Genomic DNA, 17,307 nt, shown 5'->3' with positions numbered 1-17,307 from the left:
ATGTGAACAGTTTCTCAAGAACTCTCTCTTTCAGGACCAGGGTGAAGCCCTGCTCGCAACGAGAGGGAACACAAACTACATGCCTGATCTTCGGCGATACATCAGCGATGTATCGGCGAGAAAGAGATACCATTCAAATGGTATCTGGATGGTATGGTATTGATTTTGCACAATTTAACCCATTGATGATACACCTGGTTATGGAGTGGTTGTAAGAAATATGAAAATATACACTCTACTGTTCAAAAGTTTTCTAAACAAATTATTTATTTTAGTCAGCAGGAATGAATTAAATTGATCAAATGTGACAGAAAATACATTTAATACAACAGTGAAAATACAACATAACAGTTTTCATAACAATATTTCATAGTTTAAACTATATTTTTAATCACATAAATTCATCCCTGGTGAGCATAAGAAACTTTTCTCTTTTTCTTAGTTTCAAAAGATAAGTAATAATAAAAAATACAGTCCTCTCCTATTCTGTTTGTCTTGGTTATGAATTTTCTGCCACAAATTTGTTCCACTTTTCCTTCCATATCGTAATAGCTTTATCCTGTAGTTGTGGTGACAAAGAACTGTACCTGTTAATAAAGGGGAAAAGTGCAACCTTAAATTATTCTTCTACATAATGAAAAAAAAGTTTCAAATAAAAGTATGTGAATAAATATATCTTAAGCACCTGATTGAATTCATCGCAAGCTCCTTTAGAGTCCCCAGGTTTGCGCTCAACCCACCAATACCCACAAAGACCTGGTAGAAATCATAAGAGAGTCCTGTGGTCCCGAATAAGGTGGGATCATCAGAGCTCACCACTATGGGATGACCATCTGACATTAGTACCGCGGCGGGATGGTTTCGCAAATCCGAGACCAGTTTTAGCACCTGATGAAGACGGAACACTGTTGATTCAACCAATCACAATGACATTATTGACACAGTTCTTTTCAAGATGTGTCTGTCAAATTATTGGTTTTATTCACACTAGTGGAGCAAGCCAAAAAGAACATTTAGGACTTTATTTGGGAGGCAAACTGTCCCCTGTGTGCTTTGAAGGGTGAACATACATCCTCTTTTTCCTTGACATGTCCGGGCTGGGATTTCTAAATAAAGGCCTAGTGGTTAGAGAGTTTGACTCCTAACCCTAAGGTTGTGGGTTCGAGTCTCGGGCCGGCAATACCACGACTGAGGTGCCCTCGAGCAAGACACCGAACCACCAACTGCTCCCCGGGCGCCGCAGCATAAATGGCTGCCCACTGCTCCGGGTGTGTGTTCACGGTGTGTGTGTTCACTGCTGTGTGTGTGGATGGGTTAAATGCAGTGCACAAATTCTCAGTATGGGTCACCATACTTGGCTGTATGTCACTTCACTTATATGTACGCGTATTCTGAAGTGCTTTGACTATTCTCTGTACATCCCACCTTCTTGCTTGACACAACTGGCCGATTATGTAATCTGGCTGCATGCTTTTGTTTTTTTTTGTTTTGTTTTTAATTTATAAGCAAGCACATCCAAGGTGACAAAAAGTAATGCAAAAGTAACGTAATGCTTTACTTTCCATAAAAAGTAACACAATATTGTAATGCGTTACTTTTTAAAGTAACTTTCCCCAACAATGCTTTTAGCAAGTATGAAAAAAAAAAAGATGAGCAAAGCCAAAACCCAGACAATTTAGCCAATTTACAAATCCCAACTAGGAAATATCATGGAAAAAGAGGATGTATGATCACCCTAGTTTTGCACCACAACTTACCTGATTGGAAATAGGACACAACTCCACTGCCACTCCTCTCGTCCTGGACAGCTGCTTGGCCAGGGGATGATGAACCAGTGCAAAACCATGTCCAATGCGGCTGGTGTTAAACAGCAGAGCATCTAACACATTCCTGTCCACATCTGTACCATCCAAATCTAAAAATAAACACCCACAGCAAGCCAATTCCAATCTATTCAATTCAGCTGTTATTGTAACTGTAAAACAATTGAGTGTAGTGATGGGGGCTTTCAAAACACAGCTTCGAAACCTTTTCACTGATTACAAACCAGAGGTTTCTAGCACCCATGAACTAGTGTTTATGATAAAAGTTTTTATAAATTTGTAAACATTTTCAGTGACACATTTGTATAATAAAAAGGAAAGTATAGTTAATGGCTAATAAAAGAACACATAATTCACAGAGTTTATATTTAATGGGGTTTGATTAGGGTGACCATATGGCCTCTTTGTCTAAATGCCCTAAAATGTCCGGGTTTGTCTTTGTTTCTTTGTTGCTGTGCTCTCTACAGTCCTCACACATCATATGTATACGTATTTGCATTGCTTTGACCATTTTCTGTAGATCGCACATTCTCGCATGATTATCTACAATGCCTTCATGCTATTGGTTAAACTAATTTTCAGTCAATACCTTAGGCAAGTATGAAAACAAAGGCAAAATCCTGACATTTAATGCAATTTAGAAATCCCAGCCAGAACATGTCCAGGAAAAAAAGACATATGGTCACACTATATTTGGACTTTTCCTAATTGCATTTAATAGGTTACACTTTTGATAAAACATTTGCAATTGATTTGTAAAAGATGTATTTTTATGCATGTTTGTATTGAGTTGCATTTACATAATTTTGGCCAACAAGTGGTGTTTTAAGTGTTTAATGAAGATTTTGTGAAGCAGTTGGTTCAATGCATTCAAAAGTTTAAATTCTCCAAAAACGAATGAAGTGAGCTACATATACTGACCCGTCTCACCAGCATGGAAAAAGAAAGGAAGCTGCGTCTTTATTTCTGAAGGGAGTGATAAGGCATCTCGAAAGTACCAGATAGATCTTCCAGTGTCTTCACGACCAACCTACAGCAATAAATTGTTCAAATGAGAGAAAACTGATATTAAATGTGGTAATATAATTTCACATCTTTCATTTTTTTTAGCGTTATGGTGCCATGTCAACTTTTAGGATCGACTCATCTGACTCATCGTTTAGTTATTTTGGCTTTGTTATTACTGTGGATTGCTTGCACAATTCAAGATTCAAGATTTTTATTTGTCCCATACACAATTATATAGAGCATATATGCAGATGTTAAGTATTTAGTATTGCATTCTGGCAACATGGCTGTGAACTGTAACTTAAGTCAAGGATGAGATTACCAGGTCAAAACCAGCAATGATATCTGGATATTTTCTCTGCATTTCAATGGCCTCTTGTACTGCCTGCTTCACTTGAGACACACTGAGAGACCTGTGTAAAAACGCATTCAGATCAGACAAATGTGAATATAATACTGCATCTGAAATAAATAATCTTAGTATGTAAAATCCTGTCAAAAAATCCTAGACAATATAATTCATCTTTTTTAATTCAAATGACAAACGTGTTTTTATTCTGGAGCAATTAATGGCATGGGTCTTTGCTTTTGTCATCTGGAGTTTATGTTTCAAGGAAGCATTATTGTCCAAAGTTTCACCCATTAGTCTAGTGGAGTCATAATTGCAAAAAAGAAAAATCTTATTTGGATAGTGGAAATGTCATTTCCTTTTTTAGAAACAGTAACCATTAAAGTGACTTTATTAAATAAGCCAACATGGCTTATGCTCTTTAAAAGGGGAAAAACACTGTATAAAATGTCATTTGTCACATGTCAGCTGTAAAAAAAAACATTTTAATCATAAAGCTGACTGTTATGACCCTTGGTAACAGAAATTAAAGTTATTTACCCAGGATTGTTTTATTATTATTATTATTATTTTTATTATTATTATTATTATTATTATTATTATTACTGTATTGTAGTGGTAAATTAAATGTGTATTCACCTTATTCAGTTTATTCACAGGACAAGATAGACAATTTATTGATTGATTTAGATCATTTAATGTAGTTTTACCTGTGGACAGAGAAGATTAAACGAGATCCTATGAAATCTGGATGATTTGCTCTGAACTGCTCAGTAGTGTTTCTGTAGACCTCCAGAGACCATGCTCTGTCATGGGTGGTGCCATCAAGTTCATATGCCTAAAAATAATTATATAATACACATTTTACTATAAGAGCATGCATACACTTAATTATGGTGATGTGGTCTATCAGTCACAAACCTTGGACTGTCCGAGCCTTAGCTCCAGGTACATGATGTTGTCTTCGTAAAGCTCCTTCAGACCCTGGTAGATATAGTCCTTAAAGACAGGTGCATATGTGATCAGCCCAGATAGAGCCATAAAAGTCTTCTCAAACTTGTCCCATACTGCATCTTGTGTCGGATAAGACATCTCCGGGTCTTCCGTGAAGAGTGTAAGATTCCGCATTAAACTGAGAAATGTAATTTGTTTAATTAGTTCTGTTTGTTAGTTCTGGAACTAACAACAAACATTATAACCTAATTTGATTTTAATTTGCTGAGTTCAAAAACATCAATACAACATTCAGGTTTTTTTTAAACACAATAAGATTTTTTTTAAATTATATAGCATTTTTTGAGATGTTAACATAGATGGACAGGTTGCACATCAGTGAAAATATACAATAGCACTCATTTCGTCTATTATTAAGGGAAAAGTGGTTATTTTTTCATTTCGTTCTTCTGGTTCAAAAAATCTGGTGCAGTTATCAAAGGTTAAAAAAAAGACAAAAAAGACCAACATGATATGTTTAAAATGTAACTTCAATCAGCAAAGTAATGGAAAATGTGTTCACATAGACACATGCTCAATTTAATGCAAAGAACTTTAAAAATAAGCTTTCCCCCCACAAAATCTGTAATTTTATGTCCCTGCTTGGATGTTGTAAAACACCCACAGATGTAGCAGAAAACATCTGGGTCATGTTTGCATTTTCTTGTCACTGGCCATAATTCTAACTTTGATATCAGAATTAGGCTTAAAACAATGTCTTCAGAATCTCCCATATGTGAAAATCAGCTGAGAATTGAACAAATACTTGTTACCTGGCCTAGAGGAAGATATCAATCATGTCTTTGTGGCAGTTTTTCTGACGATTAAGTAATAATACAAGACTTTCCACTTTATAAATGCAAAAATACTGCAAATACTGCAAAAATTATACGAAATGCAAAACAGGCACTATTTTTGGAATCGGCACCTTAAAACATAATAAAAAAACAAGTGTTGGGTTTCATTCAGTAAATATATTTAGGGTATTTCTGTGAGGTTTAACATCAAAAGGCCACTAAAGCCACACTTAAAAATGTATGAATTTCATCCATCAACCAAGTGGTAATTGCAAGCAATTAATGCATTTCAATGCACTATAAAGGCCACTGTCATTGTTTGTACCAGTGAACTCCTGTGGCTGTTTTATACCTGATTTTGAAATACGTTTAATCACCTGTTATCAAATGCAGTGATGTCACTCAGACTTGCCCTCAGCACATCTAGGCGTTTCCAAAAAGAGCATCCCCATCGCAGAAAGGGCGTATTGGTGGAGAAAAGGAACTGCACTGACCCGTCCCACGTGAAGCAGATGTAACAATGAGGCCTGTACGTTGCATTCATCACCAGCCAATCCACACTCACCATAGCAGAGCTGTGGATGTGAAGAGCAGCACCTGTAAGGGACACAGTCATTTTATCATCTGAAGGACAGATGTTTCCCAAGTATACAAGTAACCATTTTTTACCCTTTGGCATTTTCTGTAGCAGTTTGAAGACAGGGCTTTTTTGCACAATGTGCCGGACTTTGAAGAAGTGCTTGGATGGTGGGAAAGGTGAAGCAGCCATTTCTTTCAGCTTCAGCTGGTGCAGGAGTGAATCCAGTTGCAGTTCAGCAGCAGTGAGCTCCACTCTGCCCCCTACCTGCTGGGACATGTCCTGCTTCAGCATCAGCTCCCTCTGATGGGGATCTGGCATTGGATTACACTCTCTGATACACAGTGACATCAGGACAGTCAGAGCTGCCATGCTGGAGATACAGAGATCCTGAGATGGTGAGAGAGTGATATTCCCATTCTTGTTAGTTTTTTTTTTAAATGGGATTTGTCTATACTTTTACAAAGTTGTTTTAGTGTAATTTGCACCTTCACTGAGCCTGGACATTAAAGAGTTCAACTCTAAACGTATAGCTTGATGTCTAAACCTTATTATGGAATATGGACTAGTATTTTAGCCTGAAGCAATGTTTAAAAATGCCTTAATGATAAAATTGTTTCTTATAAACAGTTTTTTTTTTTTTCCTTTATAAAACATTAATTGTTTGACTGGAGTGGTGTGGATTATTGTGATGTTTTTATCAGCTGTTTGGTACATTGATTACATTTTCTGCAAATGTTAATTTTTGGTAAACTATTCCTTTAAACCGAAGTCAGTTTTACTTCTGCTACTAGCCTACTACTAATAATAGTTGAGCTGTTTTCTCACACACTAAAATTTTTGCAGTCATTCTGTGAAAAGCATTTGAAAGGATCTATTGTAAGTTCATTTGGCATAGTCTTATTATCTCATAGTCTTTTTAAACTCTTATTGGAACAATTATTTTATTAAGATTTATTATAAATAAGCATTTTTACGTGATCATATTAATTATAATATTCACCACAATTTATGTTAGATCTATTTCCTTAATATTATTTCTTAATTTCCTTAATATTTTAATATGGTGGTAATTTGAACCCCAGCTTTTGCAATAATCAAATAATTGACTCAGGAATCTAATCTGGAAAACCTCAACATTGAGAAAAGAGCAAACTTTAAACCATTATTACTGATTGCAAATAATAAACAATTCCATTATCAGGCTGAAAGTTACCTTACCTTCAAGTTTATTCTGCTCATTGCTCCCTTTTTGTTTTCTTCTCTTCGTCTTAAAGCCAGAGAGCATGTATTTCAGCTGCTGTCTGTCTGCATTTCTAGTGTATTAAGTTCCTCATTTTGCAAAACCAGCACATGTTAAGAATGTGATGACAATAGAGCATGTGACATACTGAGAATCAGGAATAGGAGCCTTTTGCAAATGCTTCTCATTATGACATTCCTCTAATGACTGACATTTAGCCGTTCACAACGCCAGACTCAGTAAGCACACAATGGAAGAAGATCTGTTTAGTATTGTTTTGTTTTTCATTATTTATCATTTCCACATCAATATAATCTTTGCAGCATTAACAGACACGATTGCTTGTGATATACAGGTCATGCTTCACCACAGGGAGGACAGCAAATAAAAATTCAACACATTGTAATTTTCAAGTCTGTACCACCATTTTGTTTTTCTGAGGGATGTTCAAGATGGGTCCATCTTCTCCTCCACGGCCACAAAATGGGTGAGAAAAAAGTTTAAGACTGAGCTCACTCATAACCGTGTTATATTACAGCTGCACTCAGAATCAAACACATGAGATGTTATGGACCAGAGTTCTAGCAGCCAATCGAAACACTATTTTGATCCTTTTTACAGCAATAATGAATCACCACATACAGAACAAACACAAACACATGATATTTTTTAAATACAGACAGACACAGGAATGGAGTCTTTAACATCAGAATAAAAATAAAAGAACAACATCAAACAATGGCGTTCTGCCGTGGTTTTGTGTGAGTGAGGATTAGTCCATGAACTTGCGGTTCTGGTTTGCGCCAAATAGGGCGACTCGGATTTCAGGCATCATCTAAAAGAAATCGAAAGCAACTGAAAAATCTGCTGTACATTTCACACTGTTTCTCATAATCATAACCCACTCAGCCCAATTCCTGTACCTGTTGTGCTATGAGGTCCAGCCTGCTCTCCAGGGTGTTGGACACTTTTATCTTCCCATCAGCATTATACAGCTCAATACCACCAGAGCTACACAAAAAAAAAAAACAGAGACTTTCATTTTATATATTTAAAAACCACAAAAGATATTCAGACTAAATGTGGCCCTGGCTCAGAAAACCCAGACTCAAACTTTGGTGCTTGTTATCTCATAATTAGATTTTGAGACTTTAGCCTGGATTTCACAGAGAGGGTCACAGTTTTGTAAACTAGAAACTGAAACAGCAGATGCTCACACTTCTGGAGAGAGGAAGTTCTCCTGGTCAATGCGCACTTCAAGATTGTCCTTCACTGCTGCCTTGTAGTTGGGAATGTTTTTCTGCACAGCAGCCTAATAAAACACATGTTTGTGCTTGATTTATATCATGAAGTAATCGTTTATTAATAATTGTCAGAGTAATACACAACATTTTGCTGCAGCCAGTGTTATTTTATTATCATTGAGATCCTACTATAGTTTTTAATAAATTTCTGAATATTCTGTTTTCATTTTGATTTCATCTAAAGTTTTAGTAAATGCGTTGTTTTTTGTCATTTTAAGATTTTTTTTATTACATTTCAGTTTTAGTAATTTTAATACATGCAGTTAAACTGTATATATGTTTTATATAAACTATATATTATGTTTATATAACTATTTAACTATATATAAAACTATTAAAGTGTATATATAACTATATAAGAAGTTAGATTATATATATATATATGCATTATACAATTTTACATAATACAGTGCATTACAGAATTTTATATTGCTGAAGGTGGTGTTATTTTAGTATCATTAATGTACTATTATGGTTTTTATTAAAATTTTGAATTTTCTGTTTTAATTTTAATTTAAAAGTTTTAATAATTTTGTGTTGTGTTTTGAGTTTTTTTATGTTTATATCAGCTTTGATTATTTTAATAAACCAAGCTAAACTAAATAAAAATAAGAAATTCCTTGGCAACTAGCTGACTTCTTTATATATATATTATTTTTCAGTTTACATTTATTATTTGAAGTAACAATTTTTTGTTTTTTGTTTTTTTGATGGTTTTAGGTTTAGGGAACTACAGACCTGCACTATACCCACGTCCTGTTTGCGGCAACGGATGGTCACTTTGGGTTCCAGGAGCTGGTAAAAACCCTGAAACATAAGAATATCAGAGTGTGTCCCGATAAGACTCCCATACAGTCTTTCATAGACCTAGTTTGCTATTCTGTTTAATTATATATCGCTCACCTGCAGGACAAGCCCGTCCATCAGAGCCGCGTATCTGGATGGATCTCTAGCTACATTCGCTAGTCGCTGACGTGCATCATTTAGCAAATCCTAAAAAAAAATAATAATAATTTAAACTGCAGCGTAAACAGACAACAGAAACCCAATATCTACTTTAAGGCTAGATGTGCCACAAAAGAGAACAGGATCTAACCGAAATCATGTCATCACGGGCCTTCAGGACCTTCAGTCTGGCCTGGTTCATTAGGTTGGACATTTGACTGTGGACAGGAAGCCAACAATTATAACAAAGTGAATCACAATCAGAACATTCATAAATAATTAAATAATGTGAAACTGTTTTACTGCATGAAATGCTTGCTTGAGTAACAGATTAAGAGGAAACTGGGAGTTTCCACAGCAGTGATTTGGGCGTCTTGTTGTTTCAGGAAGTCTCACTCACATTTTCTTCTGCTGTTCGATCTGTTTCTCTTTTTTCTCATAATACTCCATAATCTTCAGACGCTGAGTCTGAACCAGCCGGCCTTTCTCAATGTTGAACTCCTCCTCTGCCTGCAGGGGGAGTCACTTATCATCATTTCAGCTCTTATCACACCATTATCAGAGTTAGTCTTTAGATGTTTTAGTGGAATAATTTAAAGCTATATGTAAATAAAAATTACCTTTGCATCAATCTCCTCTGCTTTTTCATTGGCCTCCTGCTCAATGAATGCCATCATGTGCTTGATCTGGAAAGATATGAGAATCAAGAGAGGAACCATTCAATATCTATGTATTGTAAATACATGCACATACATAATGTCTTTCTTTCTTTTTCCAAATTATATAAAATACATCGTTAGACCGCTGTTTGTTGTTTCTCTGAGAAAAATCATCTTAAATCTGTTTAAAGTTCCAGTAGCAATGAGATGCCTGAATGTTGATGATGAATGAGGATGCTGAATGTGTCTAGTGTTTGTGTGTGCCTAGTTACTATGTTATTACTATGCACTACGTCGTACACCTTAATATTTTGCATCATCTGGATTCTAAAATGGGTAATTTTGTGGTGAATATTTGATATTATACATCACACTATCTTGATGCATTTGTTTTTGGAATGAGCTGCTCAATTTAATTTGTCCTTATTCGTCCTTTATGCACATGTGTACGTATTAAAATGCGTTACTATAAAATCACTATTATTATACAGACATATCTCGTGATTCAAGCGCATATTTTATGAATAAATGACGAACAACCTTGAAGGCCACATCATCGGATTAAATCACGATGCTCGTGCCAGGCTCGTCTAAAACACTGAATTCATCTAATCTCCAAGTGGTTAAATTTATTTATATAGTAAATTAAGCATTTGAACGCCTTTTCACCTGCTTCTGGACGTCGGCATCGCTGAGCGCCATGACTGCTGCTGCGGCTGCTGTAAGAGGATTTTAAACTCCACCGACTGAAAAAAAGCTCGTGTCGCGAAGACGGAAAGACGTCTGAGTGACAAATGGATTTTAGAAATATTTGCGAAAAGCCTACAGATTTAAAAACGCACAAAACATGACATGAAGGGTCGTGACAGAGTCGTGAAAATAGACTGGAAGGGTCAGCTGATTCTCAGTCAATGATGACACACGCGTCACATGATGCGTGTTTCCTCTCTGGGAGCCAATCAGATCTCAGTGCGCGTCTAGGCTTTTTGTTACATATGCGCTTATTTTGAACCGGTTACAGATGATAATAATAATGATACTGCTACCATTAATAATTAAATAAAAAAGTCTTTTTTATAATAACAAACATAGACCTTAGTCCATATATATATATATATATATATATATATATATATATATTAGTATAGGGTATATATATATATATATATATATATGCCTTAGTCAGGGTAGCGCCATATTTAATTTTTGAAAACGAGGCTGTGTGAGGCACTGAAGTACAGTGCGTTTAATGGATTGTACTGTCGTTTGGCAACATGCTGTTTGTTCAGTTGATGAAATGTAGTTCCAAAAAAACTTTAAGTAGACCAAAAAAGCAAGTGCCATTGTAAAAACTGTGAGTCCGTATCTCACAGCCTCGTTTTCATCAGCTTTTAATTAAATATGGCGTCAGACTGTTCATTAAGATGAAATGGAAAATGAACACAAACAGTATTTGTACACATAGGATCATTGTGAACTTTTAAATGATGCAAAAATAAAAAATAAAATAACTGTGACCTTAATCACAAGGTGGACACTAACTTTGCCAAACAAACACATGTCAAGCAAACAGGACAGTGTCACAGAAAGTAGGGCAGATCGATGTGTCATGACCCTCAATATAGAACAGAACAAAGGTAAGTGGACCGATGGGAGTTTGTACTGCTTTGTCACGTCATCATGAGTTGGGCAGATGTAATGGGATAGGGGTGGGATTTTAGGGGACAGGGAAGGGCTGGACTGCTTACTGTCACTCCAGTGACCCTCCTCTGTATTTATTCAAGCCTTCAGTCTGTCTAAGTTAAACCTCGCACTCAGAGAAGGTAAGATCTGTTTTCATTGAGTCTGGCATGTGGAGTTTAAGACTGTGTGTATTCTTCTTTTCGTCTCTAACAGATGGTTATATAATGTTTTCCAGTCTTCAAAATAAGAAAATATGTGTCATTTCAGTTTCTTGTATGGATACTATGAGAATGTAAGCTTGCTCATTTTGTTTTCATTTCAAATTATACTCCTTTAATCGAATCAAATGATACTCCCTTTCGTAGTGCTATAAGGTGCCATAAGCATGTTTTTTATAACAATAGTGATATCATACAGAGGAATCTGTCACTCTTAACAAGCTGAAAAGATAATTAGATTAGATCATCTCATTATATTAACTGTCTGGTTAGTGAATGGCCTATTCAGTTATTCTAAACTAAATACTCCTCTGCTGCTGGTTAAAATATGCTTCTCTCTACAGAATAACTGACCTGTGTTGTTGTTCTTGCCTGGTTCTCATTCTTTCCATTGGTTTACAGTCTGCCTCTGTCAGAGGTCAAAGTTAAAAAAGCCACAGCATGTATTTCTTGCACATTTGATCCCTTTAAGCACTTTGACCTTTGATCTTGCCAGTGGGCTTTAGTTTTCTCTTCACAATATGACTGTTAACGCTGCATGTTTTCACTGTGACGTGACTGAAGCCGTGCTGATGCAAAGAGTAATTGTTACCCTCATGTTATGTACTTCATTAACGTGTCTGGACACTAACATTTTTATTATCATAGAATTAGTTAGTTAGTTAGTTAGTTAGTTAGTTAGTTAATGTATTTATAGACAGTGATGAATCTTTAGAATCCAAGTCAGCAGGAAATTTATGAGTTTAGGATTTTTTTCTTTGACAAATTAAATTAAATCAAATCATAAAAGAGTAAGTATAGATACAGTATGTCCATTTTGTGTAAGTGCTACGTGAACTGAACCACGATCCTGTCATGCCATGTGAAATGTCTGACATTCTCTGTTCATGGGAACAGATGGAGATATATATATAGGTTGCATAGTCAGTCAGATATGAGCTTACTGACCTATACATATCACAATATAATACGATATGATAAATTAAGATTTTTGTAATTGTAATTTGTCTTTTTTACACTAATGAAATGTTGCCGAAGTTAAATTTTAAGACTTAATTATATATATAAATATATATATATATATATATATATATATATATATATATATATATATATATATATATATATATATATATTCTCATTAATTCAGTTTGGTTTGGTTTCTTCCCTACAATTATTTATTAACAAAGATATATAAGATATTAGAAGTTTAACATTTTACATAAATGTTTTATAAGTATTGAGGAAAAATGTGAATGACTGAATTTGTGTGTGTGAATATATGTGTTGTCATGTTTTTATTTAAAATATTATACTATATACTATAATTCTCATCTTATGTCTTTGATGGGCACAGTGTTTAACCTCACATAAAAATCTTGATGATGATGATATAACTATTATAGCTTTTTTTTTTTGTTGCTGTTGTTTCATTATTAATATAATTTTATATTTTTGAATTTGTTCTTATATTAAATGTCAGCTTGTGTTAATAAAATGTATGCTGTAAAATACATTCCTACATCCCCAAAATGCTCATATTAATGTAATTAATAAGTGGCACAACGCACTTACATGACTGAATGAATTCTGTCTCTCATTTTTAGGACTCACTGAACCTGTAAATATTAGTCCGATTTTCATAGAGGCGAAAAAGGTCTTCCATCCTGTCTGAGGACAGGCAGTTTGCGGGACCCTCCCCAGGATCGAACCTCAAGCCTGGAGGAGAGCAGCAGTGGGTCCGGCCCCTGGCAGACTGCTAGTCTTGCCGAGTCCTGGGCATCTTTTAGCGACATGGAGCCAGAGCTTGGAAGTTTAGAGACCAGTGAGATGGTCCTAGATCAAGAGGACCACAGCGAGAACCACTCCTCCACCTCTGACATCATCCACCTAGAGGCGGAGCTCCATCAGAGGGTGGAGTCAGATGAGGAGGAGGAGCTTCAGAGCAGCATGCTGAGCATGATTGGCAGCGAGCTTGAAGAGATTGCAGCACTTCCTGCAGAATCAGATCTCAAGCCTCCACAGACTGTGGAGCTCCTGGTGTGTGTGGAGGAGCCAGTTATGGAGGAAATTGACGCAGAGGTGGCTTTTGAGCCGGTTTTCACTCACACTCCCCTTCTGTCTGAGCCTTTAGATTTTACGCTGGCTTCTGTTCCCATACCTGAAATCATATCACAGGTTTTAGATCAACTCCCACCCTCCACAGTCACACTCTCAGAGGAAACGCATGCCACTGAATCAGAGTCTATTAATGCACCTCGTGTGTCAGCGTCATCTTCAGAAGAGGTTGTTCTAAAGGCAGACCCGCTTTCAGCTGCACCCTTTGAACTCCCTGTGCTGCTGGTTGGTGGCGCCGCCCTGGTGGCGGTATTGGGAATACTTGCATATACCCTTATTAGAAAATAGCAGGATTGCGTATCTCTTGAATAGTTTCAAAATTGTGCAACAATTCAACAGATTGTATTATTGACTATGTGATATAAAAATACGGTGTTGTTAAATATTGTCATTTGTCTTATTTTAAAGTGAGGTGACATACAGCCAAGTATGGTGACCCATACTCGGAATTCGTGCTCTGCATTTAACCCATCCAAAGTGCACACACTGCAGTGAACACACACACACCGTGAACACACACCCGGAGCAGTGGGCAGCCATTTATGCTGCGGCACCCGGGTAGCAGTTGTGGGTTTGGTGCCTTGCTCAAGGGCACCTCAGTCATGGTATTGCCGGCCAGAAACTCAAACACACAACCTTAGGGTTAGGAGTCAAACTCTCTAACCATTAGGCCACAACTTCCCCTACATATTTACACATACTGTACACAGAGGCTAAACACAGTCTGGAAGTCTGGATCATCGTTCACCTCAAAAATATTTTTTTTTTAAAACATTGTAGTATGTGTTATACAGTCTTCAATTTATATTGTTCAATATAGAAGCAATAGTAATACAAATTCAGTCAATTTTCAGTATTACAGTACAAATATAAGTAAAAGTAATTTATTATAGTAATAGTCTAGTAATATAAGTGCTGCCATTAACTAATAAACTAAATAATGTTGGAATATTATTTAATAAAAACTATTCAGCGAATGTGTTGCTCCCTTCAAAGGGTTTACCCTCTGGAGTGAGAGCTTTGAAGGGTTGAAGGTTGTAGGGGACCAAACAATTGTTTCTTGAAGTGCCCTTCTGCGTCATCATCACGTGCCCATACGGAGGCGCCGTCATCATGCAAAGAATCTGCGCAAAGGATCATGAGAGCCCGAAGTGTCCATCAGTTGTACCCTATACAGTATATGGTTGTGGCCTTCGAAATCCTTCATTCCGAAGGGTCTATTTGAAGTGGCCAGTTTTGACCTTTCAATACGGCGGCCATGATTGTTTTCACTCCGAAGTGCCCTTCGGAGGGCGATATTTCCCGTTTGGAACGCACCGGCTGTGTCCAATATGAAATGTTACCGCTCTGAGAGCAGGTGGCAGTATGAACTCACCACAGGCTGACCGCGACGAGTAAGAGAGTGAGTGAAGGAAGTAAAAGCCTCAGACCCTCCAAAATGAGTAAATCAAGACCCTTGAAGAAAGAGAAAATAAGTGTGGCAAGCGAGGTAAATGGCATTTTAATACATATAAAATTGTATGTCATATTTTGTGTACGAAACAGTTAACAGATAACGTTACTTTTCAGTGTACTGAAAAATAAAATTATTAAAAAAAAGAAAAAGTAAAAGAAAAAAGAAAAACCGACCAGATCCTAATGTTGTTGTTATTCTGAAAAATCATTTATGAAATTGTTTGCATTCATATCGGTGTATCTGGTCTCTTTAGATTGACCGCACTGAAGAGCGCAAATTACACTGTAAACAGCCTGGAGAGGGCAGAATTCAGACAGAGAAAAGAGCAGCTCTATGCCAACATTTTGCCGCATAACCCTTATACAGAAACACAGCAAACGAGTCTTTTTATGTACTTACAGGCCGGCCCTAGAAGATGAGATGACCATATTGAATGAAAGAATACAGAAATATGGTGAGTCCGGTTTATGGAATGGTTGGGGGTGCAAAAATACGTAGATCAGACAATGAAAATTAAGTGCATTGGTCATCGAATGTAATTATCACTTAATACTCAGTGTATGAATTTATGGATTTGTTTACTCAAAATACTCTATTTTCCTAAAGCTGTTATGAAGCATGCAAAATGATGACCTAATTTCTTGATGCATTGCATTACTTGATAAAGAAAATTACTGTGAGAGCAGTTTTATCTGATAGTATCTTTTATATTTTATTCTTCAGAAAAGGAGCTGCAGGTGCTGAGAGGAGAGAACAGGAAGAACATGATGCTGTCTGTCGCTCTGTTAGCCATCAGTGCTCTTTTCTACTACACATTCATATATTAAGAGGTACTTTTCTCTCGTGCCAAACACCACCAGAGAATGAGGTTTGGGGAGTCTGATATCCATTCATACCCATCAGTGGTTTATTCAGAGGTTGTGAATTTGTCATTTTAGCCAAAAATACATTATACCTTATGTCTTCATCTCGGCCTCAACGTGTTGGATTCCCTCAAATCTATACATAGTTTGTTTGCCATGCAACAAAGAGACATTAGATGCTTGTTCATCAGAGAGACACACAGATTTGGGATTATGTATGTTTATATGATCCTCATTGTGAAACACTGTACCCAATAATGACTAAATGCTGTTTCTCTCCAGATCACTGTTTATTGCATTTCAACAGGACTAACATGCACAAAGGTGGGAGGGGCAGAGGGTGTTATTCCATCCAAAAATAAAATTTATCAACAAAATGTTCAGTTGAAATAAAAAACAGCCATCAATAAAATGCAATACTGTCCCATGAAACTGCAGTTCGTCCCTTTGATATCATTGATACTTGTAGCAAATAGAATTGGTAACACACTCACTTGCGATACAACAAAACACTAGGCAGCCAGGTATATTCAGTCCTATTTTAAAGAAATAGTTCATTGAAAAATGAAAATGTGCTCACTCACCTTGAGGCCATCAAATATGTAGATGAGTTTGTTTCTTCAATTGAACAAATTTGGAGAAATGTAGCATTCCATCACTTGCTCACCAATGGATCCTCTGCAGTGAATGGGTGCCGTCAGAATGAGAGTCCAAACAGCTGATAAAAACATCACAGTAATCCACACCACTCCAGTACATGATTTTTTTCTTGTGAAATGAAAAGCTGCATGTTCATAAGAAAAAAAAAACATGATTAAAGCGTTTTAACTTTAAACCATCGCTTAAAGCCAAAATAGTCCATAATCCATAATAACGCTTCCTCCAGTGAAAAGGTCCATCTCCTGTTATTAAAACACACCAACATATTTGTTTAGAACTGTTTCTGTCTGTTTTAAACAGTGTTTCATATGTGCATATTTCTCTCCTGATTCAGATGAGACGACTTTCACTGGAGAATTTTATAGATGGAAGACTATTTTAGCCAAAAGCAACATTTTGAAGTTAAAACAGTCTTGATGGATTTGGTCCTTACAAACACGCAGATTTTTTTCATGTTAACTGATGGGCTGGAGAGGTGTGGATTATTGTGATGTTTTTATCAGCTGTTTGGACGGCACCCATTCACTGCAGAGGAGCCAATGGTGAGGTGAGCAAGTGATGTAATGCTACATTACTCAAAATATGTTCTGATGAGGACTCCTCAAACTCAT

General features: G+C 36.4%; 3 protein-coding genes and 1 long non-coding RNA gene across 5 annotated transcripts; 2 read left to right on the top strand and 2 right to left on the bottom strand.

Annotated features, from left to right (window-relative positions):
- Positions 1–256: 256 nt before the first annotated feature.
- Positions 257–6,902, bottom strand: ada2b (adenosine deaminase 2b). Its single transcript, XM_042722695.1, has 10 exons — positions 6,769–6,902; positions 5,640–5,937; positions 5,348–5,567; positions 4,102–4,312; positions 3,891–4,018; positions 3,154–3,244; positions 2,745–2,853; positions 1,758–1,915; positions 686–888; positions 257–587 (listed from the first exon to the last, which is right to left on the bottom strand). Exons 1-10 carry the CDS (start codon positions 6,787–6,789, stop codon positions 500–502), a joined length of 1,527 nt encoding a protein of 508 aa, XP_042578629.1. The 5' UTR covers positions 6,790–6,902; the 3' UTR covers positions 257–499.
- A 144-nt stretch (positions 6,903–7,046) lies between these two features.
- atp6v1e1b (ATPase H+ transporting V1 subunit E1b) lies at positions 7,047–10,620 on the bottom strand. The gene is made up of 9 exons (XM_019076667.2): positions 10,368–10,620; positions 9,660–9,725; positions 9,440–9,549; positions 9,191–9,257; positions 8,998–9,087; positions 8,833–8,901; positions 8,008–8,102; positions 7,714–7,801; positions 7,047–7,625 (listed from the first exon to the last, which is right to left on the bottom strand). The coding sequence occupies exons 1-9, from the start codon at positions 10,398–10,400 to the stop codon at positions 7,563–7,565; spliced, it is 681 nt and encodes a 226-aa protein (XP_018932212.2). The 5' UTR covers positions 10,401–10,620; the 3' UTR covers positions 7,047–7,562.
- Positions 10,621–11,381: 761 nt separating this feature from the next.
- si:ch211-214j24.14 (uncharacterized protein LOC559160 homolog) lies at positions 11,382–14,100 on the top strand. Of its 2 annotated transcripts, none has more exons than XM_019076668.2 (2): positions 11,382–11,521; positions 13,207–14,100. In XM_019076668.2, exon 2 carries the CDS (start codon positions 13,394–13,396, stop codon positions 14,003–14,005), a length of 612 nt encoding a protein of 203 aa, XP_018932213.1. In that variant the 5' UTR covers positions 11,382–11,521; positions 13,207–13,393; the 3' UTR covers positions 14,006–14,100. The 2 variants fall into 2 exon arrangements, with proteins under 2 accessions (XP_018932213.1, XP_018932214.1); XM_019076669.2 differs by lacking the exon at positions 11,382–11,521 and adding an exon at positions 11,575–11,673.
- Positions 14,101–14,894: 794 nt separating this feature from the next.
- On the top strand, positions 14,895–16,468 carry LOC109105307. The gene is made up of 3 exons (XR_002020375.2): positions 14,895–15,206; positions 15,575–15,627; positions 15,897–16,468. It is a non-coding gene; the product is annotated as an uncharacterized LOC109105307 (long non-coding RNA).
- Positions 16,469–17,307: the final 839 nt, after the last annotated feature.

The sequence above is a fragment of the Cyprinus carpio genome, chromosome B4, assembly GCF_018340385.1.
Source record: "Cyprinus carpio isolate SPL01 chromosome B4, ASM1834038v1, whole genome shotgun sequence".
Lineage (NCBI taxonomy): Eukaryota > Metazoa > Chordata > Actinopteri > Cypriniformes > Cyprinidae > Cyprinus > Cyprinus carpio.
Note: the sequence above shows the minus strand (reverse complement) of the source record. Positions and strands in the feature narration are given on the sequence as shown.